The 25,328-nt window shown below is 39.7% G+C and overlaps 3 protein-coding genes across 5 annotated transcripts in view; all 3 read right to left on the reverse strand.

Moving 5' to 3' along the window:
• Positions 1-909: 909 nt before the first annotated feature.
• On the reverse strand, positions 910-2,835 carry LOC129773736 (uncharacterized protein K02A2.6-like). The gene is made up of 2 exons (XM_055777381.1): positions 2,805-2,835; positions 910-2,468 (listed from the first exon to the last, which is right to left on the reverse strand). The coding sequence occupies exons 1-2, from the start codon at positions 2,833-2,835 to the stop codon at positions 910-912; spliced, it is 1,590 nt and encodes a 529-aa protein (XP_055633356.1).
• Positions 2,564-5,651, reverse strand: LOC129779518 (uncharacterized). Its single transcript, XM_055787038.1, has 2 exons — positions 4,250-5,651; positions 2,564-4,142 (listed from the first exon to the last, which is right to left on the reverse strand). The coding sequence occupies exons 1-2, from the start codon at positions 5,588-5,590 to the stop codon at positions 3,387-3,389; spliced, it is 2,097 nt and encodes a 698-aa protein (XP_055643013.1). The 5' UTR covers positions 5,591-5,651; the 3' UTR covers positions 2,564-3,386.
• A 1,188-nt stretch (positions 5,652-6,839) lies between these two features.
• LOC129775565 (arylalkylamine N-acetyltransferase 1) overlaps positions 6,840-25,328 on the reverse strand; it is an 84,800-nt gene continuing 66,311 nt past the window's right edge. For 2 of the 3 annotated variants that reach the window (XM_055780443.1, XM_055780442.1), the window contains exons 2-5: positions 18,361-18,672; positions 16,683-16,883; positions 7,680-7,832; positions 6,840-7,617 (exon numbers count right to left, since the gene is read on the reverse strand). In XM_055780443.1, the coding sequence (XP_055636418.1) occupies positions 7,207-7,617; positions 7,680-7,832; positions 16,683-16,883; positions 18,361-18,459 (864 nt within the window). In that variant the 5' untranslated portion in view covers positions 18,460-18,672 and the 3' untranslated portion in view covers positions 6,840-7,206. The remainder of the gene's footprint in view (positions 7,618-7,679; positions 7,833-16,682; positions 16,884-18,360; positions 18,673-25,328) is intronic. The other variant, XM_055780444.1, reaches the window with a different exon arrangement.

Raw genomic sequence — 25,328 nt, forward strand, 5'->3', positions numbered from 1 at the left:
ACCAAGGAACCTGGGGAAATTGACATTGGAAAATATGTGCAAGCTGAGGATACTTTTTTTACTTACTTGCATTTGTTTCCCCAAGACTTCAAAACTAAGAAGTTTAGGGAAATCGGCATTGCAGATACTTACAAGTCGGTGGTACTTTTGTACCCGCATGTATTTTTACACTCCAGAATGTGTTTCCTAACACGGGCCACAAAAGCGGGTACGAACACAACGCTTTGGCTCGGTTATTCAAGACTGCATTGCATTCCATTCATGTCTTCTGCCCACTGAACTTCTACGCATACCGTTTAATGATCAGGCTGTTAGGTTGTTGTTTTTTAAAGCTGGGAACAAACAATAAGTTTTTTTTTCGGAAGATTAGGCTGAAAACGTCGTTTTGTGAAGATAAGTAAAAATTGTCAAAAAGTACCATGGGACAACTAGGCGTAGAACGGCAGTATGGTTAAGTAGTAATTGTAAATGAAACTCAATAAATCAACAGAATAACAAAATGAACAAAAACGCTTGTCGCAGATGTGAGGCCTGTACTAGGGATGGGAGCTCCGTGATGACGTCTTACCTCAAGGTCCGTCGCTAAAAGAAAGAGGCCGATTCAACGGTGTTTCTGACGATCACGATGATGTGTTGCCAGTATTCATAATGGCTCATTTCGTAAAGTGATGCCAACTTCTTAACTGAGCTACTCATCTAACGAGGGGTACGTTCAGTCTACTCACATCTTCCTTCCTCTCCATAGAAAACATACAGAAAAAACAATCAAAAAAAGAAAAAAAAACAGGAAGAAGAAACGAAACCAAAGGTTCTGAGAACGTCTCCAATAAGTGACGCTCTTGTGAACAGTCACAGGTGGCGAGCAGACTCCTTTTTCATGCGGATAATAATTGTATAAAATCTTCAGCATTAAATTATTATTTTGTTTAACGAACAAAATCTTCGATTTCCTGATGTACCCTCGTCGTTTGTTTGGCGCCACGGATGGACTTTCTTGGTTTGGGATACATGGCGCTTGCGAATCTGGCCTGCATCGTTGGTCAACGTGAGACTGCCGTTTTGTTCTTCAACAACAGTGAAACGTGTTGGTGAAAATCTGGTCTCCCCCTTCGCCCGTGACGAACGTTCGACAATGATCTCGTCACCCGGTTGAATACGGCATGGCCTGGCACCTCGACGAGCATCCTCGCGTTGTTTTGCCAGTAATTTTGCATCCCGATCTCGTTGCTGTAGCAGCTCATCATCAATATTGCTGCTCTCGTGACGCAAGAGTGGGAGTCGACGTTTTATTTTTCGACCAGTCATAATTTCTTCAGGTGCTACTTTTGTTACTCGATGAGTAGCAGCGTTGTGAGCGTCAACAGCAGCACGAAGTTCTTCGATGAAGTTGGTTTTGTTAGAAGATGCAGTGGACATCGCCTTATTTATAACCTTCATGTAACTCTCTACCAGGCCGTTCTGCCGAGGAAAAAGAGAACCTTCCCTCTCGATAACCATTTCTAGTATTGGCTTCACGCTGTCAAAGCTCGTCGACTTCACAGGTTTGACGATTAAATGTCTTGAACGATATTCGACAATTGCAAGGATAGAAACTCCACCGAACTGAATATATGGTCCATTGAAGTCTAAGGCGACAGTTTCCCATACTGTCTTTGGAGCAAATGTACGCCTCATTGGAGTGGGTCTTTCAGGTCGTCCGTTTATAGCACAGATAGCACAAGCATTTACCCACTTTTCAGCATCAGTGGCCATACCCGGCCACCACACACGTTGACGCAGGATAGACTTCATTTTCGCCGTTGATGGATGGCCGTTGTGTGCGACCTCAAGTGCCTTTTCGCGCAGCTGTTCTGGTACTACCACGCAACCGGTTTTCACAACGATACCATCTCGTGTAGTTAAATTACCTTCAAGTGCTTGAAATTTGCGTAAACTTCCGGGCCATTTTCCCGTCTGTAAGGATTGAATCACTGACTGGAGTGTTTCATCTTTTGAGGTCGCTTCTTCTATCTCTGTACGTGTCAGGAAACCCGTCGCGTTTGCTTCGAGCGAAGCTATTTCCCAAGGGCTGGACTCTTCTTCAAAAGGGTGATCAAATTTCCCACTGTACAATCTCGACGATGCATCCGCGATGTTGTCCCTGCCACGAACATATTCTACATCGTAGTCATACGGGCTGAGTCGAAGAGCCCATCCATCTGCCCTGGTGAGGGCTCTCTTCGATTCCTCTCGAGTGCGGTTTAATATGAACGTCACGCCTTGTGCGTCCGTGCGAAGCGTGAAGTGTCTACCCAGCAAAAAATAGGAAAAATGTTCGACAGCCCAAACGGCTGCCAGCGCTTCCCGTTGATTTTGCGGGTATTTCTTCTCGGTCGTCGTGAGAGCCTTGGTTTCGAATGAGATGATTCTGCGAGTTTGGTCTTTGTTTTCCTGTGCAAGAACAGCACCTAGTGCCACCGGTGAGGCATCTGTGAACAATATTGTTCTGTCATCTTCGGAGAAAAAACCTTGCGCTATAGTACATTGTATGATACGTTCTTTAACGGCATTAAATGCTTCTCGTTGTTGAGGACCCTAATTCCACGATGTTGTTGCGGTCCAGAGTGGACTGGTTATATCGGCAAAATTTTTAATATGAGGGCTCACAAACGAAACAAGACCTAGGAAACTGCGGAGCTCAGAGATCGTCGTCGGTTCTCTAAAGTACTGAACGCTCTTTACCTTAGCTTTTTCTATATGAAAACCGTCCATGTCAAGCTCATGGCCGAGAAACTTGATTCGATCCTTATCAAATTCACATTTACTCGTGTTTATAGTCAGATTGTTTGCTTTCATTATGCGTAGCACCTGCGCAACTATTTTGCGGAGTTCTTCCAATGTTGTTGCGTATAATAAAATATCAGCTATATACACGATCACATTTTTTACGCTGTGCTCCCTTGGCCGAGTGGTTAGCGTCATAACTAACATGCCGGGTGTTCGGGTTCGATTCCCGTTCTGGTCGGAAAAATTTTTCGTCAAAGAAATTTCCTCCGACTTGCACTGTCGCGTATTCTAGAGCTTGCCACTCAGAATGCATTCAAGGCCTGTTATTTGGCATAGAAATCTCAACTAAGTACTAATAAAAATGACGCAAGTAATACTACGTTGAGACGGCGAAGTTCCTCTAGGAACGTTAGTGCCATTGAAGAAGAAGAAGAAGAAGAAGAAGAAGAAGAAGACGTTCTTTACGCCCTCTAGGATACGGACCATTTCGCGTTGAAATATATCTGGCGCACAGTTAACGCCAAACATTAATCTCGTAAAACGAAACATGCCTGTTTCGGTTAGGATCGTCGTAAGGTCGCGAGACTCTTGACATAGTTCCAAGTGATAGTATGCATTACTCAGGTCGAGTTTTGAAAAATAAAAAATTTTTGAGCCCCATGAAGTTTTAGTTTCATTTCATCGATCAATGGCAAACGATAGTACTCTCGTTTGATCGCTTTGTTAGGTCCCCTCATGTTGACAACTAACCGGAAGTCGTTTTTACCCTTGGCTACTGCGGACATGCCGCTTATCCACTCTGGTGCCTTAGTGACTCGCTCTATAATGCCACGGAGTTCCATCTCTCGCAGCCTGTTTCGCGCTCCCTCTCTGAAGGCCGCTGGGACGTTGTAATAGGCGATTTTAACGGGTACAATACTCTTATCGATGCTGAACTTGATTTTGATTCCAGGCATTCTGGGGAACACTTGCGTATTATTCTGGTTCTCGCAACTGTTGATCGTTACTGCTACATGCAGCAACCTCATGTCGCTCGCTGTTGATCGACCGAGTAACGAACGCCGTCCTTCGCCCGCAACGTAGAATAACGCTTCAACCGGGGGTGTCGATGTTCCGGGTATAATAATCTCAGCTTTGAATGCGCCATTGATAGTTATTGGTTCTTTTGAACCATAAGCATGTAACCCAGTGGCTATTGATGGCTGCACCGGATGAAGCTCAGCCCGACCTGTGCGGAATTCCCGTTTTAGAAATTTCCAGTCATTACCTCCGATGACGTTCACGTCAGTCCCAGAGTCAATGAGGAACGTTATTGGACTGGATGACCCCACGCTACAGGTAACCAACACATCGTTAAGCGACAGGGCATTCACGTGCTGGAACGGTAAAACATATAATGAAACCATGTGTATTTTTTGTATTTTCCAAGTTCAAAATAAGTTCCGTTTATTCAAGAATTTTATAAATTTCATTTGTTCAATACCTTTTTCTTTTCTTCTTTTTCTTCATCAGACCAACCGGATGAGTTGATACGATCCGAATCACGTTGTACGTTATTCACTTGTCGCTTCCGACATGCCGCGATAAAGTGTCCTCGTTCGCCACATCCGTTGCAGGTTTTACCCAGAGCCGGACATGTGGTGCTGTTCCTGTGAGCTGGACGACTGCAGCGATTGCAACGATTGTGGCGTGCATCAAATCGCTTGTCGGACCTACGGTATCGCTTTTTCTGATTTGTATACTCTTGATCATCTTCCCGCATGTGCTTCCGATGTACTTCTGGAGGCTGTTTCCAATTTCCTCGATGTACTGCAGAAATATCGGAACCACTGGGCCTCGCTGTTTCCGCCGCGTAAGCCTCTTCTCTTGTCGCGGATTGGACAATAAAAGTTATGTCGTAGTTGTAGATTCTCGCTGTCTTAGTAAGATCCCTGTTTCGAAGTCCTTTAAGTAATTGAGCTCTGACGAACCGATCCTGATCGAGAGGACTGTAGCCGCACAACCTAACCTTTTCTCGAAGTCTTGCGTGGAAGGCCACCGCAGATTCTCCAGTTCCTTGCGTCATTCCCGCGAATGCTTCGTGTTCCGCCGCGGTGTCGGTCATGGATTGGAGATATTTTGTGACGTTGTTCACAAACAGAGAGTAGCAGTCTGGCCCCGTTAGACTCGGTCGCAAGTTGGCAGCTCTTACTATTCCCTGGAGCTCCTGACCCAAATACAAAAATAGCAGCTTAGTTCGTTGTGCAGGGCTTGTTGCGTTTCCTAAGGAGGCTGCTAGCTCAAAATTCTCGATTAACCGATTCCATTCCTCCGCCATTTTGTTCGCGGGAATACCGCTCGGGAAGGGTTTTATGTGATCCCATCTCAAACTGGGTTGGGAACCGTCAGTGTGAGGAACACTCCAGCTCTCGCCAACGTCATCGCGGTCGTGGGGTACACTCCAAGGCTCTCCTGTGTCGGTACGTGCTGTGTTTTTCGGCCGCTCATATGAGGTCATAGCATGAACCAAGTCCGCTACATCTTTCTCCAGTCGTTCAATTTTTCGGACCATTGCAGAATTCGTTCCCTTTGGCGAGCCTTTCGACTCCTCTGTTAGTGTCTCGTTTTCTAGATTCTGACGCTCATCTTCTTCGCTCGACTCCTCCGAAGAGCTCGAAGTGCTAGGATCTGAATCGTGGTCCTGTTCTTGTTCGTTCTCGTAGATACTACAGCTTCCCGTCCGTTCCTGACTCTGGACATTTGAAATATAGTTGAGTTCACACGACTCTTCGCGCAAATTCTCATGTTCGCTATCCTCTGCAGCTCGTACGTATTTGCCATCCATGATTAATCAGGTTCGGTTTATTTCGGTTCGTAACCTGTAATTCAAAAAAAATACACATCAAAAACTCAGAAAACCGATAAACTCCAAGGTACAGTCTCTCAGATAAAACGATAAATCACAAGGTTAAGCCACGCATAGAATCATCACGTTTTTCGGAGGATTCCATTAGACGAGGGTGAAAACCAACCACCTCGCATACGATCATTCTGAATCGTTACACTTTCTGGAGTCATCCCGACCAATCCAGGTTTTTTCATCAAATGAGGGTGAACATCAACCACCTCATATACGATTATTCTGAATCGAAACATTCTGGAGTCATCCACAAAATGAGGGTGAAAACAAACCACCTCACATACGATTATTCTAAATCGTAACACTTACTGGAGTCATCCCGACCAATCCAGATTTACTCCATTAAATGAGGGTGAACACCAACCACCTCGCATACGATTATTCTAAATCGCGACACGTTCTGGAGTCATCCCGACCAATCCAGATTTTTTCTCAAAACGAGGGTGAAAACAAACCACCCCGCTTACGATTATTCTAAATCGTAGCACTTACTGGAGTCATTCCGACCAATCCAGATTTTTTCACAACACGAGGGTGAAAACAAACCACCTCGCTTGGCTTGGCGCTTGGCTATCTAAATCGTAGCACTTACTGGAGTCATTTTGACTAATCCAGTTTTTTTTCACAATAACCTCCAAACACAAAACCCATACGGTTAACAAATAACTCATCAGCCATCGGCCATTTTGTACCTTGCAAAAACAAATAAGTCACTTTTTTTTCACCTGCTCAAGCCAAAGTGATTCCCGTTTAGCTCTCAAAACTAATCCTTTAACGACAGGTTCCTGATAGTCCAATTGGCCAGAATTGGCTCCTGGCAGGATCGCCAAAATGTGAGGCCTGTACTAGGGATGGGAATCACTTTGCAGATGGGAGCTCCGTGATGACGTCTTACCTCAAGGTCCGTCGCTAAAAGAAAGAGGCCGATTCAACGGTGTTTCTGACGATCACGATGATGTGTTGCCAGTATTCATAATGGCTCATTTCGTAAAGTGATGCCAACTTCTTAATTGAGCTACTCATCTAACGAGGGGTACGTTCAGTCTACTCACAGCAGAGCAATCCTGCTAAAAGATAGATTCGGGAAATGGAATGCTGAATTTCTCATGGATATAGTCTTAAATATATTAGACAAAAATCCTCATATGTTCTTTCACCAATATAACACATTCCCTCCATGGTTCATGTAAAATTATTTATTCATTTGGGTCAAATCTATTCTTAATATATAACAAATATCACCAAATTACTTTCATTTGTCTCCAAATTAAGAACGCAATCTGCACAATCATAAGATCATTTTTTGCGTGTTGGGAAAATCATTCTTTTGAACTGTCTTTTATCTTTTATTGGTAATATTGAAACGGCAATACATCAACAAGACATCCAATAATTAAAATCTTTTACAACTTTTTCCTTTCAATGGTCTGATTGTAATGCAGATACATATTTGACTAACAATGACCTACCGGTGTTATTACATGTATTCCAATCAAGGTTCAGCAACGAACATCGTTATATTAACCGTATTGTACTTGTTTCTATGGCATTTTTTTAACTAAGATTTTGAGTGCGCTATGCGGTTTCTCCGGATCGAATACTTGCTCTCCATTTACTAGGTAATCTCGATAGGGTAATTGATACACCTCTTCAAAATTGAGTTTTTCCATTACTCTTGCTGAGAAATGACTACTACACAGCACCTGCACCAGTTTGATGTTATTTTCCTTTACGTATTGCATTGTGCGATCAGTCAACTTCCCCGCAATGCCAAATCCGCGGTAGCGGCTATCCACGGACATTATTTTGACGTCTAACAAACGATCTACGTCCTGATACAGCTCAAAAATGTTGAAATGCTCATCAATATAATCCATCATAGCCATAATTTTACGGAACTTGGGATGTTCACATCCGTCAGCTAACTTCGCTGGGGGCTCATCAGTTTCGCTCTGGAATATAAAATGAGAGTTATTAGAAAATATTTTCACTATTGCGTCAAAAAAAAAATTACCGGTTTGAGAACCAAACCATTAAGTGTCACTCCAATAATCTCTCCACGAGAGTTCACCGCCTTAAATGAGCAATGCTCGTGAAGACTTTTGGTTGAGTATTTCTCTAGTTCCTTGCATTCTCCAAGATTCACGAATGTGTTGAGTGGTTCGTCCTGGAAAGTAAAAAATAAATTAATTGAACATGAACGATATTTTTTTCTTTCTACCAAAAAAAGCAACATGAAATGCATGAACTCAAGGAAAGCTTGGTGAAATAGCCAATACACTTGACTGACGAAAACTAGTTCGCAGATATGTTTCAAACTATCTGCGGAGCGTCTGTTTCAGGGACTTTTAGTTACGGTGATTGATGTTTTTTTTCTTAGCGTAAGCAGCTGTCTAATGAAAGGTGAGCATACTAAAAGTAAAACTTTTTTGAGATTCTTTTAATTTTACGAAGAAAATGTTAAACAGCTCTTCTTTCAAAAGGGATATTTTTTTTTCGAAAAACATTTTCTGTTAATAATATGTGTGCACAGCAAAACTTAGTCACAGTAAATTGCCTGCATCTTTTATGTTTGTCCAAATATCTAAGCGACCAATACCAATTAAGAAAGTTCATGTATTCATGTATTCATGTACACAATTCTAAAATCTATTTTGTTCGCAATTTTACGTTGTTCGAGTATGTGAATAAATTCTGTTTTGAAAAAAAATCGTGCCTGTGGATCGAAAACAAAACGATGGGGAACGTAGTATTCAGGATGATGGAGCAAACCTCGAATCTTTTCGTGCGAGAAATGGCCAAAAAAGATTGAAATGTCATCGTCATACACCTAACAAGTTTAGAAATCAGCAGGTTAGAATTCGGTTAAGGTATTTATTACTCTGAACTGAAACAATAAGCAGGAAATCAGTGCAAAAACAAGAGCACGAAAGCTATATCATCGTGTCACGAAATTTCACTGTGTCAATAATGGAACCTTGAATTTTACACAGTATTAGAACGTAGTAACGTCAGCGATCATTTAAAGATAAAAAACTAACGAATTTCGCTTAAAATGAATGGTTTGGTGGAAAATAGACCAGGTTTGGTATGAGGGAGTCGACGTTATGATATGCTCAAAACTCAAACGACAAAGGTTGGATTAACTCGATCCTGAGCTCTTCATCTACCCCTCACCGAACCCAGACTTTCAGAACCCTTATCAGTGTTCTAACAACAGCTACCGGCCGGAAAAGCCCCAGGATGCATTTTCTTCTTCTTCTTCTTCTTCTTATATGGCACTAACGTTCCTAGAGGAACTCCGCCGTCTCAACGTAGTATTACTTGCGTCATTTTCATTAGTACTTAGTTGAGATTTCTATGCCAAATAACACGCCTTGAATGCATTCTGAGTGGCAAGCTCTAGAATACGCCTGACCACAGTGCAAGTCAGAGGAAATTTCTTTGAAGGAAAAAATTCCCCGACCAGAACGGGAATCGAACCCGAACCCCGGGCATGTTAGGTTTGACGCTAACCACTCGGCCACGGGAGCACTGCATTTTAAATACTCTAAAATACTAGAAGTGGGTAATATACAGGGCTACCGTTGGCTTAGTAATCATTTATTTAAAGTTGCATCTGAATCAATTCACAACAAATTAATAGATATTTTTAGTATTTGCTAAACGTTTTTCTTGTAAGTGTGTGAGTAGATAAGTTTTGAATTATAATTGATACAGGAAAGTACATCGACTCTTTTGAACTGACTCGTGAGAACAATACATGAGATATACACAATATGTTCAATAAATAAGAGGAATTTTCATTTAAATCAAGGAACACGTAACGACATCTGTTGAACGTTGAAAACATTGGAAAGGTAAAGGTCTCGCCTTTCAAACGCAGCCAACTTTATGTAAATCGATTGACAGGTTAAAAAGTTACGCACTTTTTGATGACAGTATGTTTTGTGCTTGTGTCGTAAAATACAATGTAACAAAGGGTAAATATTAAATTTTGTTTCGTGATTTTTTCCGTAAGTTCGTGAATTTTTGATGAAAAAACAGATTTGTGTCATCGACCACCCTCCGTATTCTCCTGATCTATCACCATGCAACTATTTTCTGTTCCCTAAACTAAAAAAAATCACGAAATAGAATTTAATATTTCCTCTTTGTTCCATTGTATTTTTACGACACAAGCACAAAACATACTGTCATTAAAAAGCGCGTAACTTTTTAACCTGTCAACCGATTTACATAAAGTTGGCTGCGCGGTGAGACCTTTGCCTTGCTAATGTTATCAACGTTCAACAGATGGCGTTACGTGTTCCATGTTTTAAATAAATTTTTATTTAAATAAGTCTCCTTATTATTTGACCAACGACCATCATTATATAGCCATTCCATGAAAACCCGATATAATGGTTCTCAGATTTTCGTGAAAAGTAGTAGCTAGTCTTTCTTGAAAAAATATTACACTTGCAAAGAAAATGGATTTTGTTTTTGTCATTATTGATTGTGTTTGTTTTATACTGGCTTTGGCTTTGGAATAGAGGGCGCTATATTTTTTTATATTTTTTCTTGAAAGCTGGAATTTTTTTTACCTAACATGTCCAAAAATCAGAGAGGCGATTTTCTCCCTTTTTCCCACCACAAAAAATACTTTTTAAAGTAAACATGTTTTCAGTCTTCGTTCAATATTACTATGCGACTAGAATCCAATCTTTCCGCAATCGCAAAATAAACGTCAAAATAATTCCTCCGTATTCGTGAAGCAATTTACTTTCTAGTTGAAATTTGAATGAAAATTATCACTCGATGTCGTTTAAATACATAGAATATATAGTCCTGACCGTAACTTTACTTTTTTGTCTATAAATTTTCTTGCATTTCCACCAAAACTTTATCCATAACATTAAACCATTGTCACATTTCAATCCGTTAAACATTAAACCATTTCAATCCGTTCCGATAATTTCGACTCTGACGCTGTGTCGGCGTTTCCCAAGTGAACGTATTCTTTCTCATGCCAACTATGTTCATGAGGGAGTAGTACACTATGAACACCATGGAAAGAATGTGATTCTAGCGATAATAAAATACTATGATTAATCTGATATCACAGTTTTGTTAGGTACTAGTTGACCCGGCAAACTTCGTCCTACCCAAAATTTATTTTTCGTTATCACATCCACGTTTTCTTACTGAGCGCACGTTCATGGGTCCAATCGCAGAACTGTTCATTGATTGATCTTCTAATCTTCCCTTCAAAATAATTTTTCACAATAAAATTTCAGTACTTCTACCAAAACTCGACTTTATAATATCAGATTATTTTCAGACACAATTCTCATGCAAGATTTTTCATCCACTGTCAAATAACATGTTTCTCCGTTACATGGAACAAATGTTTGATACAGGAAATATGATAGAATGAAGACAGCACTAAATTGGACAATTCCTTTCTCGAGTTTTGATCTTGTCATCACATTCGGCGATTCATTTTTATTTCGAATTTCCTCATTTTCCTTCAGTTCTCCGAAAAATTTCAATTGTCATGTTTGATTGGATGTGTATTATTCTTATAGAACCCCCTCTCCATTCCAGAGAAGGGAGGGGTGTAATACTATCATAGAAACATTTCTCGTACCCAAAAACCCTCACGTCCCAAATTTGGCTCCATTTGCTTTATTAGTTCTCGAGTTATGCAGAAATTTGTGTTTCATTTGTATGTCAGCCTCCCTTTAGAGAGAGGGGAAAAGTATCGAACCACCATGGAAACGTTTTTCGATCCCTAAAACCTCTATATGCCAAGTTTGATTCCATGCTTGATTAGTTCTCGAGTTATTCAGCGCAAGACATCCTGTAAAGAAGGAGAGGAGTGTCAAACCTTTTAAGCAACGTTTCTTGTCTCCTAAATCCTCCACCTGCCAAATTTGGTTCTGTTTGCTTGATAAGTTCTTGAGTTGTGCAGACATTTATGCTTCATTTGTATGGCAGGATATTTTGGTTATTGTTTAAGATATATTTGAAATTGTATTTCCCATTTTTTGAGTGTACGAATAATGAATATTACCATTTTTGTTAAACATGAGTCGTTTTTAATTATATATCGCTGTTTAGAAGCTCATAAAAATCGAATAAATGTGATATCAAAAAACGGCTATGTAACGCTTTAGATAAATCATTTGTACATTCTGATAAAAAAAGCCAAATCGGTTGAGTAGATCCTGAGATAACGATACCACTAGTTGAAAAAACATGGTTTCGAGAATATCGCGTTTAAAAATTCATACAGCAATCGTATCCCTTGAGGTGACTTCATTCTTTTGGCTGTAACTTTCCAGCGGAATCAAATATCGAAAAAGCCTTTTAGAACAACATTCCTAAGCTTCCCAAAAATGCAAAAAAAAAAATATTTTTTTTAAATATTTTATATATATTTTCACAAATATTATTTCAAATGAGTAATGATGTTCATGAAGAATGTACACTCTGTCCAACGATAAGACCACCCTGATCATATTTCGTTGCAACACAAACAGTTAGAATTCAGAACAAGATACATGCATACATTGTAGAATGCTTAGAATAAAGTATATTTAACATCAATTTCGTTCGAAAGATTTGTTTGTTTATTTATTGTGCTGAAATGTGATAATTTCAGCTGTCAAGTTTCTATAAGACCATTTCAAAATTCATATGTATTGTCAATGAAAAATTCAAAATTATTGCCAGATTTACATGTCAATTATTGTCAACCTTGCCATTTTTGGGCTAATAACCTGGAAAATTCGTGTTGGCATATTATTTGCCAAATTTTTCTGAACGGATTTCTCGATATTTTTTCCAAAATTGCGATCTTGAACTCTTCAATCGTGGTGTACCGCTTTCCTTCAGTGTAGATTCTGCGTACAAGGCTCCCCCTAAGATTGTCAACAGGATTCAAGTCTGGAGAGCAAACCAGTCAGTCCATAAAATTAAGTTTTTGGTCCTTAATCCATTGCTCAGTTTCCTTGCTGGTATGGATAGTAGCATTATTTTGCTGCAATGTGATTTTTTTTGTGACGATATCCACGCAAAAACGGTAGGAGAGAGGATTTCAAAACATGTATGTAATCCTTGAATGATGTGAAAGCTATTTTGAGCTTTCCGGTTGCACACAATCCCGTTCAAACCATGCACGAGCCTCCACCGACGAGCCACCAGGACCATCCCAAATGAAAATAAATGAAGAACTTTTCGTTATGGTATATATCAAAATGTATTCTTTTGAAAACGTACTTTGACGTGACATATCATGTCCCACTGTTGATTCATGTGAGCTTTGGCAAAACTCAGACGTCTATCGATGTGAGATGATTTGAGATTAGGAGCTTTAACCTTTTGTGCCCTCTTTGTGTAAGGACTTTTTACCAAAATTTGACGAATTGTATTCCGTGAAACATTTAGATTCAAAGATTGCTTTATTTGCTCTGTTATTTAACACCATCGCCAATTCGTCTCTCAAACGTGAAACCATCGTTAAGGATTTGGGTATTCTCCTAGATTCACGCCTAACCTTCAAAGATCACGTAGGTTATATAACCACTTAAGTCTCAAGAAGTCTTGGCTTCATCTTTCGTGCTGCGAGATAGTTCACTGATGTCCACTGCCTGAAGATTTTGTATTGCTGGCTTGATCCTCACTGGAGTATGCAGCAGTTGTATGGGCACCATACTACCAAAACGGTATACAACAAGTAGAGGCCATTCAACGCAAGTTTATCCGCTTTGCTCTCAGACGTTTGCCTTGGAACGATCCTTTCAATCTCCCACGATATGAGGATCGTTGCCAGTTAATCGATCTGGATCTTCTTTTGAATCGAAGAAATGTTGCCAAGGCTTGCATTGTGTCTGATATGTTGCAATCCCACATCGACTGCTCTGCTTCGTTAAAAGCGTTCAATTTTGATATTCGTCGTCGTATCCTTCGTTCGCACGATTTCCTTCGAATTCCGACATTCCGCATAAACTACGGCCACAATGAGCCAATCAGTAGTAGGTATCGTGAGTTTAATCGTTGTTATTGTGTTTTTGATTTCCATTTGTCCCGCTCTGCTAATTAAGTAGGTTTCGTGAAGTGTTCCGTTAGTTTAGTTTAGCTTATTATATTGTGTCCCATTAGTTTAGTCTAGGTTTACCATTAAGTAGAATAAGATATCTGATGTTAAATGTAAGTAAAGTATGTGTCATTAGGATTATTTAAATCTGTTGATGCTTAAAAGGAGGAGATTTTATGCCCATTTAAGAAAAAAAGAGCAATGAGCCACACTAAAATGGGATTTTCCCTCACTCCAAATAAATAAATAAATAAATAAATAACATAAATAAATTCATTCTGTTCTAAAAACTACCAATGGTTAAATTATTTGAATATTGTTTATACAAAAATACTAAAATTGCGATTTAAAATAGGGCATAGTAGTTTAAATTTGTAGTTATATGTATTGTTTGAAGCATAATTTAAGCAAAAAAAAAATTCAGAATGTTTTTCTGCATAAGGCCAGTCTAATTGGTATTAAATATTTAGTAATCGGTATTCTTGCGGTATCGTATATAGTTTACAACCTATTCTAATGCTTACCAAGTTTTTTATGCATAACTAGCTGACCCGGCAAACTTCGTCCTGCCTTCAAACATTCACGTTTTCTTACTAAGCGCAAGTTCATGAGTCCAATCGCACACTGTTCATTGATTGATCTTCTACTCGATCCGGTTGAATTTACCTTTTACTAAAAAATTCCTAGTACTTATATCAAAACTCATCATTATAATATCAGATTATTTTCAGACACAATTCTAATATAATAGTATGAAGACAGACCCCTCTTCTCTTCTCTACTTAGAGAGGAGTGTCTATTCACCATAGAAACGTTTCGTGCCCCCTAAAATATTCACATGCCAAATTTGGCTCCATTTGCTTGATTAGTTTTCGAGTTATGCAGAAATTTGCTTTTCATTTGTATGACAGCCCCCCCTAAGAGAGGGGGAGGAGTGTCAAACCACCATAGAAACATTTATTGCATCCTAAAACCTCCACTTGCCAAAATTTGGTTTCGTTTACTTGATTAGTTTTCAAGTTATGCAGAAATTTGTGTTTCATTTGCATGGCAGCCCCACCCCCTTAGAGAGGGGGGTGGAATGTCTAACCACCATAGAAACATTTATTGCATCCTAAAACCTCCAGATGCCTAATTTGGTTGCATTTGTTTGATTAATTCTCGAGTAATGCAGAAATTTGTGTTTCATTTGTATGGCAGCCCCCCTAAGAGAGGGGGAGGTGTATCCACCATAGAATAATTTATTGCACCCAAAAACCTCCATATGGCTAATTTGGTTTCATTTGCTTGATTAAATCTCGAGTAATGTAAGAAATTTGTGTTTCATTTGTATGGCAGCCCCCCCCCCCTTAGAGAGGGCGGAGGGGTCTCAAACTATCACGAAAACCTTCCCCGGCCCCAAAAACCCCTACATACCAATTTTCATGTCGATCGGTTCAGTAGTTTCCGAGTCCATAAGAATCAGACAGACAGACAGACAGAAATCCATTTTTATATACAGGTCGGACTCGATTATATATAATCGCAATTTCACTTTCAACGTTAATTTTCGAATCCAATACATAATCGAATCACAAAAAAGCTATTATTCTATTAATGTTTGACATTCATACATTAATGAAAAAATTGTTTTCTTGAGATTCGATTATGTATAGGATATTAAAATAATTGTTGAAAAAAAATGGTCGACTATATATAATCGAGTCCGACCTGTATATAGATTTCATCAAAATCGGTCGAACCGTTTCGGAGTAATTCGACAACAAACACCGTGACACGAGATTTTTATATATATAGATTGTTTTAGAAAATCCCCCAATGATACTTCAACCAAACCGATGGATATGATTCCAGATAGCAACTGGATAAATACTTCATGGAGTTTCTACGTAAGGCATCCATCGGTTCGCAGCTGATACGAGAAAAATCTCTCTGTTGTCGACATAATCGAGGCATGTCAACAGCTTATGTCCTTGTTCTTTATTTGCTTCTCGCACCATTTTTAGCTTAGCAAATGTAAGCAAACATAACTTCACAATATGGTTAGTTGTAAAATTAATCGCATTTTAGTTCTTGCTAAAAAACCGATTCCATCATTAACTCAATGTGAGTGGTGCTGAACTATGGTAGGACAAATGAAAAGGTTTTTATATGCTCATTAACCCACCGCCAGACTCGAGGATGAAAGATAGTCGAACTCTCATTTCCGTTAGATACACTCAAATGCAATAAGCTGTCGAATCTTTCAATCCAATATCTACGACTTGGTAATTTACAGAAACTATAGTCTATAATATGTCCTATTTTTTTGTCACGCATTATTAAAAATGTTAAATTTAGTAGTTAAGAGACATTTGAGATAATTCACAATCTGTATATCAATAGCATTACTAAAACTATATTCTTTAGCATTGTTGTCGTTGAAATTGCAAACTTCGAAAATGCATATGACATTGGAATTTTGTGAATGGAATGGTTATTTTTCTAACCACAATCATAACTCATTTTTTTCTGGATTTCCACAAAATCAAACCCAAGCGAGTAAAGGCATTTTCCTGGAAGGGATGAGATTTGAAATTCTCACCGAGATTTGCTATCAGAGCATTAAATTTATTCCCCATTTAATCTCTTGAGCATGCATAATTTGATACATACTCATGAATTATTCATTAAACGTTTCGCTTCCCACACTTTTACCTCCTGGGAAAATCTGCAGCTTCGCCAAACCAGCCACCAAGCTCAGCAGAGGCACTTTTTATGTCGCTTTTCCCTCGTACATTCCTTATACACATAAAACATGGTCGGTGGTTACGACGAGATTGCTAACGAGCATCAGCTTGTTCAAAGGTGTATGTGTACAGATAACTAACGACGAGGAATGGAGCAAAATACAACGCAACGAACGGATAAGCTTGCTCCCTTTTTTTATCTCACCTTGAAGAAAAACTTTTTCAGCAATTTCAGAACTTCTTCGGCGTCGTCTTCTTTAATTAACTCAATTGAGATGTTCGTGTCAACCTCCTCGGAATGGGTGGAATCCTTAATGGGGCTTGGCATTTCCGTCCCTTCTGCAATCTTGCCAACCGTTGACATCTTCGAAGCCATACAACCAAACGGTGGTAGCAATTCTGAGAGCTGTAAGGATGAAAATTAAATAATCTTTTTCAATATCGCAAATTCTTTGTCTTTGTCTTTGTCATGCTTTAAATGGGTTACGTTAGTTTATTCATATTTAAAATAGCAAAAGTCATGCATAAACTGGTCTGTAGTTACTATCTACATTTTTTGAGTTCGCTGAAACATGAAATGTCTATCCATCACCACACCCATATGAATGTTATTGCTATTGGAAGTAAAAAATGTGTATTAATTTTTTTCATCGGATCAATTGCATTGGATTAGTCAATCTATCATCATTTAACTTTTGTGTTCCGGATCAAGCACACCGATTCATCGGCATGTGCGGAGAACATACAACTACAAACAGAAGACAAGGGTTATATGCGCAAGTTGAAAAAAGAGGCTGTTCAATAATTACAATAATGGACCAGCACGAAGATTATCATTAAGGATAAAAATCCCCATTTCATAAAAGCAAATTGAATCACGTGTTCCGGGAACCGGCCTGCGTGTGGACTTCTTCAGATAAACTCGATTTGCCGCAAAAGCAAAAACAAACCCAAACGCAAGAGTGAATGTGGTTTGTCGGTTAAAACGTTGATGAACAAGAATTTTAAAATTTATCATGCGTCATGCTTGTCGGAGTCGGTTCCAACCAATCCTTGTCGCTGTTTGTTATCACTTGAGAAAATACCTTTCAGTTATTCGAGGTGAGTGAATGATCTTCTGTGGTATGTGGGTAACAATATAGGGTAATATGTCAAATCTTAACATGAAAATGGAATTACAACATATCATCCTGGCAAAATAATTCGTTCAACCGAAAGATTTTAGATAACAAAGTTTGACAGATCGTTGCATTCTTGATATTTGAGAGTTTTCGGGCTAACATTCTCCATTCATTCAAAAAAAAAAATGAAAAAATATAGCGCCCTTGGTTCCGAGACTATGAAAACAATAAAAAAAAACAAATGCAATCAGTAATAACGGAAACAGAATTTAAATTTTCCGCAAATGCAGTATTTATTCAACAAACCAGCTGATTGGCTTCAATTTGATATGTCGATCATCTGAATCGGCCCAGTAGTTCGAATGTTATGAATTTTTGAAAAAAGTCATTTTTGGAAAAAATAGGAAAAAGTTGATTTTTCATTAGGGTGACCATTTCCATTTTAGGGACAACCCATGGACGTCTTTGCTTGACGTTATTATCGTAGTGCAAACACAAAAAATACGTGAACGTCGAAACCAAAATTGCATGGAATAGGTTGAAACAGTATTAAGACCATGAACAATATCCCCAGTTTGAGCCTCCAGGTTTACCTTTCTTCTTTTTTTTTTTTTTGAAAAACAAGTTAAATCTCCGATACCCATACATCTTATACAACCATCACCCTTCAGTATGTTATCATAGAAAATCATAGAAAAATTAGCGCTAAAATTTGAAACCCAACCGCCACCACGATTTTTGGATCCGCTCTTGTATACTTGCCATCGTGCATGCATCATCCAACAGACGTTCATTTTCACTTTTCCTGACACTAAACCTGCTGAGATGTGAGATGTCGTGATTCTGATACTGAATCTCCATTGTGTTTGGTTGTGATGCAGTGGTGTGTAATGAGATTAAATCACTTGAACTGAACGATTATGATATTTTTTTATGAAAAACAACAATATTATATCGTTTTCTTGAGCGATGCGAAAAAGATACGACGACGATGATCTGTTTATCACGAACACAGATGAACAAATAAATTCAATCAAACTGGTAGCCTATGAAGTGCCTATCGTCTTGTTTTACCTGCGAAAGAAAAGAAAAAGACTTTTATTAGACATCAAAAGAAACACGTTGGCATAATCAGTTTAGTTCAAAGAAAAATTTGGCTCCAATGAAAGTATCCAAGTACTATGTTATATGCTGCTTTGTGTTTTTTCCGTTTCTCCGAGTTTTATCGTGACCAGTTTTTATTAATAAAACAGAAGCAACAGAGGCGTGATATATCATAATGATCCACGCGATGAAGGAGAAGAAAGTGGTGGGCATAGATTACACGATGTAACAGAATCTTCAGACAAGGATGATTTTAAACATTTTTTTTGCTCAAGTTTCGCATCAGATTCTATCCGACTGAGCATCTGGTGGGGAGAGTATACAATCAAATAATATATTTCATCCTATTTCGCACGAGTCTAGTCGTATCCACTGTAAATAAGAGAAGAAAACGAAGAAAGTTGCGAGAGTGGGTGCCCCTTTATGCACGAGGCAAGAGTTGATGCTCTGCAGATTTTAATCCTTAGGTTTTTTTCAACGTGAGGTGCAGCAGTCAATTAGGGTAATCACATTATTTTCATATGTGCTAGTTACGCGTTGGAATGGCAGGCTGGCTGTCATTCTGCCGGTTAGTCCATGACCAGATCCAGATATTTACCCAAGCATCAAATTTTCGTCGACGATGAGACCACAGCATTCAATAATGAAATTGCCTCGAGGAAAACTTCTATTTGACTTTTTGCGCTACTTCAATGTGACCGCTTTTGGCATGCAGACAAATCTTTCATTGGTATATCCATTGGCCGAAGCGACACTGGATTTTTTATGTCCTTCCAACTTGTTTGATTGTGGATGCTCAGAAATGTTGCATTTTAACTACCCTTTTGATTTTAGGCAATTAATAAAAAGTCCGGCGACTAAGGGGACTCTAAGGGGAAAATTGTCCTATAATCAGCGCTATGAGAGTGTACTATCATGATGAAAGTGCGTCTTTTCGGCTTATTCATTGAATCGTATAGGGAGAATACCGTCACCAAAAGTCACCAGTGATAACTCTGTTCCTTAATTCAGGGTCAGTACTGTTTACATATCAAGTCTGCACATCGCCGAGTGTTTTGGGTGCCATTGTACCATCTCACGTTTCCATTCGAAAATACTATGGGTTAGACCATTACGGTATTCTCAATGGTTCGTCACTTGAACCCGATTTGTAATGTTTATTGTTGTTTGAAGTTGTATTCCACCGAATAAATGGAATGTGGAATGATGGTGTGACTAATTTTAATATCGCTCATCGCTCACTGACTCACTGAAAGCAGTGAGTGTCGTGAAAAATCATTTCTGGTATCGAAAAATTGCGATGCTGGGCTAAAACTAATAAGGGGCTGTCCACATACCACGTGGACAGAAGAAGCACTATTTTAGACACCCCCCTCCCCCTCCGTGGACAAACGTGGACATTTCTTATACCCCTTCCCCTGTTGTCCACGTGGACAACTCTTAACTCGGACATTTTGTAGCATAAACTGACGTAAACTGATTGAGTTGCTTAAGTTTTGGAAAAAATCAAACAATGAAATCAAGGACTTCGTTAGTGGAATTGAGTTAGTCGAAATCATCGAAGAAAAGGTGAAGCGAAACAATAGTGGTATAAAAATTCGATATGGATATCATCACGCTGTTCAAAATATTAAAATGGTGTGTTTTTGCTCAAACTAATAGGCGTTAGTCAGTTCCTAATACTGGTCGAACTCGATTATATACAGACTCGGTTATATGCGATTATATACAATTGTGGACTCGATTATATACAGTCAGATTATATACAGCTTGAAAGCGAAACGGTTTTTTCATCAAGAGCGGAAGTTGAACCGAAAACCCCATCTAGGAAAACAATGTCTTGTATTTTCAATATTACATAGTTCTAACATGCTTTTACAGAGTCTTCATCCTGTCATTTCATCGTTATCCTCTTAAACTAATGAAAATAAATCGGTCGCTCTCGGTTGATGTACGTTACTATCAGAATACACATTTTAACAACGATTTGAAAAAAAATATGGATTTTCGAACGGGAAGCACTATCAGACAGCTCAACCTTGATAAATACCGATAAATTTCTCGGAAATGCAGAATTATTTTATTTATTGTTAAATAGAGATGTGATTTTTTTTACAAATTATGTATTTAACGTGTCCACATTGGCGGGGAGGATCCCCCACCCACGCCAAAGAATATCTCAGATATCGAACCTCCTCCTGAAGAGCAGGAGGATGAAACAGAAGATGAGGAGGAAAATTCTGTGTACGAAATAGAAAGCTCTGAAGATGAGGAAAAAGACGAGAAGCAGGATTTTCGTCTAAAAGAATACCCTGATGGCGCCAAAGGCCCATTTATCGTATACTTTAGACGAAAATCCAAACCTCTTAACGTCATTCGCATCTCAAAAGAGTTGACACAGAAATTTTCCGAAGTTACCGAGATTACACGGATGGGGCCAGACAAACTACGAGTTGTCGTCTCAAGCAGGACCCAAGCGAACAAAATAACGCCCTGCGACCTCTTTGCGATTGAGTATCGTGTATACGTACCCTGTTGCAACGTTGAAATAGACGGTGTAATAAACGAAAAGGGTTTGACTCGAAAAGAGATACTCGATGGTGTCGGTCGCTTCAAGAACTCTTCACTTAAAAGTGTGAAGATTCTTGCATGCGATCGACTGAAATCTGTGTCACTTAAAAATGACAAAAGAGTTCTCAATCGGACAAACTCTTTTCGTGTGACATTTGAGGGTTCCGCCCTTCCAAACTACGTTGCAATAGGTGCACTTCGTTTACCTGTTTGGTTGTTTGTACCCCGGGTAATGAAATGCAACAAATGTATGCAACTCGGTCACACGGCCGCCTATTGTTGCAACAAAAAACGTTGCGCAGATTGTGGAGAGAGCCATGATGAGAATACTTGCCCGAAAGAGCGCAAGTGTCTTCATTGCGGCGGGACTCCTCATGATCTTACTCAATGCCCGGTGTACATACAACGAGGGGAAAAAATCAAGCGTTCCTTAAAAGAACGTTCCAAGCGGACTTATGCAGAAATGCTTAAGAGTCCCGTTCCAACGACTCAGGACAATCCCTACTCCATTCTGCAGAACGACGAGCCTGTTGCTGACGCTCCCAATGCAGGAAGTTCCGGTACATCGCAGGGAGCCATCAGGAAAAGAAAAATTACTTCTTTTCCATCACTCCCCAGAAAGAAAACCGAAACTTCCCAAGTTGGAATGAAAACTCGAATCGAACGTGCTGAGAATAGACCGAAGCAAGTACCTCCTGGTTCAAGCGGTTCTTCTACGCACCAGGGGTCCTCAGCACTTCCCGGAGCAGCACCCAACACGTCTGCTCCTTTTTCGCGGTCGAGGCAACAGCCACAATCTGGCTTGCTTGCGCTTTCTGACCTGGTGGACAACATTTTAAATGCTTTAAATATAAACGACCCTCTTAAAAGCATAGTATTATGTTTGCTTCCGATTGTGAGAACATTTTTGAAAGAAAAATGTGGTTTTTTGGCAGCGTTCATTTCCCTCGATGCCTGATTCAGGGCAAGAGGTCAAGGATTTGACCACTGTAATACAGTGGAATTGCAGAAGCATCATTCCTAAACTAGATCAGTTTAAATTTTTAGTTCACAGCTCTAACTGTGATGTATTTTCTCTCTGTGAAACATGGCTTTCTTCAACCGATGAGCTGAATTTCCACGATTTCAACATTATTCGTCTCGATCGAAATGACTCGTTTGGTGGCGTACTATTGGGGATTAAAAAATGTCACTCCTTCTATAGAGTCACTCTCCCATCGATGACAGGCATTGAAGTTGTTGCTTGCCAGACACAAATCAATGGCAAAGACCTCTGCATTGCTTCGATATATATCCCTCCCAGAACTACGGTAGGTCGCCATCAGTTCTTTGATACTATCGAGGCAATGCCGGAGCCACGGTTAATCTTAGGTGATTTCAACTCCCATGGAACAGCATGGGGATCACTCTACGATGACAACCGTGCCACTTTGATTTATGATCTGTGCGACAACTTCAAATTGACAGTTTTGAATACTGGGGAAGCAACCAGAATAGCCAACCCTCCTGCACGGGCAAGCATGCTAGACATATCTCTATGCTCTTCTTCGTTATCCCTGGATTGCATGTGGAAGGTAATCCAAGATCCCCACGGTAGTGATCACCTACCAATAATTTTATCGATCGCTAATGAATCAAGCTTTCGTGAGTCGTATGACCTCACGAAGAATATTGACTGGAGAAAATTTGCGGAAATAATATCTGAAGCAATTGTTTCAATGCATGAACTTCCTCCACTCGAAGAGTATAACTTTATATCGAGTTTGATTTACGAAAGCGCACTTCAAGCTCAAAAGAAACGTGTACCGGCTACCACTTTCCGACGTCGCCCTCCATCACTTTGGTGGGACAGGGAGTGTTCAAAGGTCTACCTGAAAAATCATCCGCTTTCAAAAAATTCAGGAAAACTGGATTAGTGGAATGGTTTCTAAAGTACCAAGCTCTAGAAGCCAAACTAAAAGGTTTGATTAAAGCAAAAAAGCGTGGATATTGGCGGAAGTTCGTCAATGGTTTGTCAAGGGAGACCGCTATGAGCACTCTTTGGAACACGGCTAGGAAAATGCGTGGCTGGAACCATACAAACGAAAGTGAGGAATACTCTGACCGTTGGATTTTTAACTTTGCAAGGAAGGTTTGCCCCGACATCGTTCCTGCACAAAACGTCGTACGCGACATTCCACTTCAAAGCGATTATGAGAATTTTTCGATGGTGGAATTCTCAATTGCCCTTCTCTCATGTAACAATTCAGCTCCGGGGTCGGACAAGATTAAATTCAACTTGTTGAAGAATCTTCCCGACTTGGCAAAACAGCGTTTGCTGAACTTGTTCAACAAGTTTCTGGAGCTGAATATTGTCCCGCATGACTGGAGACAAGTGAGAGTGATAGCCATACGAAAACCCAACAAGCCGGCTAGCGATCACAACTCGTATAGGCCGATTTCAATGTTATCCTGTATTCGTAAATTGTTAGAGAAAATGATTCTACTTCGTTTGGACAAGTGGGTCGAAACGAACAATTTGCTGTCAAATACGCAGTTTGGCTTCCGCCGAGGTAAAGGGACAAATGATTGTCTCGCGCTGCTATCTTCTGAAATCCAAATCGCATTTGCTCGCAAAGAACAAATGGCTTCCGTTTTTCTCGATATCAAAGGGGCATTTGATTCAGTTTCCATGGAAATTCTCTCAGAGAAGCTTCATAATCGTGGACTTTCACCAATTCTCAATAATTTCCTGTACAATTTACTGTCAGAAAAGCACATGATTTTCTCTCATGGCAGCTCTAAATCTTCTCGTTACAGTTTTATGGGCCTACCACAAGGCTCCTGCCTAAGCCCCCTCTTGTACAGTTTTTACGTCAATGATATGGATGATTGTCTAACTAGAGACTGCACGTTGAGACAACTTGCAGACGATGGAGTTATTTCCATCACGGGTACTAATCCCGTCGTTCTGCAAAAGTCGTTGCAAGATACCCTGAAAAATCTGTTCACGTGGGCCCTCAAGCTGGGTATCGAATTCTCTACGGAGAAAACTGAAATGGTCGTTTTTTCTAGGAAGCACGAACCCGCCCAATTCCAGCTTCACCTATCCGGCAAAACGATCCAACACTCTATGTTTTTCAAATACCTGGGTGTATATTTTGATTCTAAGTGTACCTGGGGGAGACACATTGCGTATTTGAAACAGAAATGCCAGCAAAGAATCAATTTTCTCCAAACAATTACCGGAACATGGTGGGGTGCCCATCCAGGAGACCTCATTCAGTTGTACAAAACAACGATATTATCAGTGTTAGAATATGGCAGTTTTTGCTTCCGATCAGCTGCCAGGATTCATATTCTCAAGCTGGAGAGAATACAATATCGTTGCTTGCGTATAGCCATGGGGTGTTTGCATTCGACACATACGACGAGTCTCGAAGTTTTGGCAGGAGTACCCCCGCTTACTCTTCGGTTCACAGAATTATCCTACAGATTTCTCATCCGTTGCAAGATCATGAATCCATTGGTGATTGATAACTTCGAAAATCTACTCCAACTGATTCCTCAGTCAAGTTTTATGTCTCTATACCATGAGTACCTTACCCACGACGTGCACCCTTCACCAGGCATCTCCAACCAAGTTTGCTTCCCATACTTTTGCAATTCCTCTGTCATTTTTGATCTGTCCATGCGACAAAAAATCCATGGAATCCCAGATCATCTACGCTCCGATTATATTCCGCCGATATTTTCGGCAGAATATGGGAAAGTTAGATCTGATAAAATGTTCTTTACTGACGGTTCATTCATAAACGGGTCCACTGGCTTCGGCATCTTCAATGAAAATTCCAGTGCCTCTTTCAAACTCAAAGATCCTTGTTCCGTGTATGTCGCTGAACTGGGTGCGATATATTACGCATTAGGGATCATTGAAACATTGCCCATCGACCACTATTTTATTTTTTCAGACAGTCTCAGCTCAATAGAGGCAATCCGCTCAATGAAAGTTGATAAATGCTCATCTTATTTCCTAACAAGAATAAGACAACTATTGAGTGTTTTGGTCGAAAAAT

The sequence above is a fragment of the Toxorhynchites rutilus genome, chromosome 3 (assembly GCF_029784135.1).
Source record: "Toxorhynchites rutilus septentrionalis strain SRP chromosome 3, ASM2978413v1, whole genome shotgun sequence".
Lineage (NCBI taxonomy): Eukaryota > Metazoa > Arthropoda > Insecta > Diptera > Culicidae > Toxorhynchites > Toxorhynchites rutilus.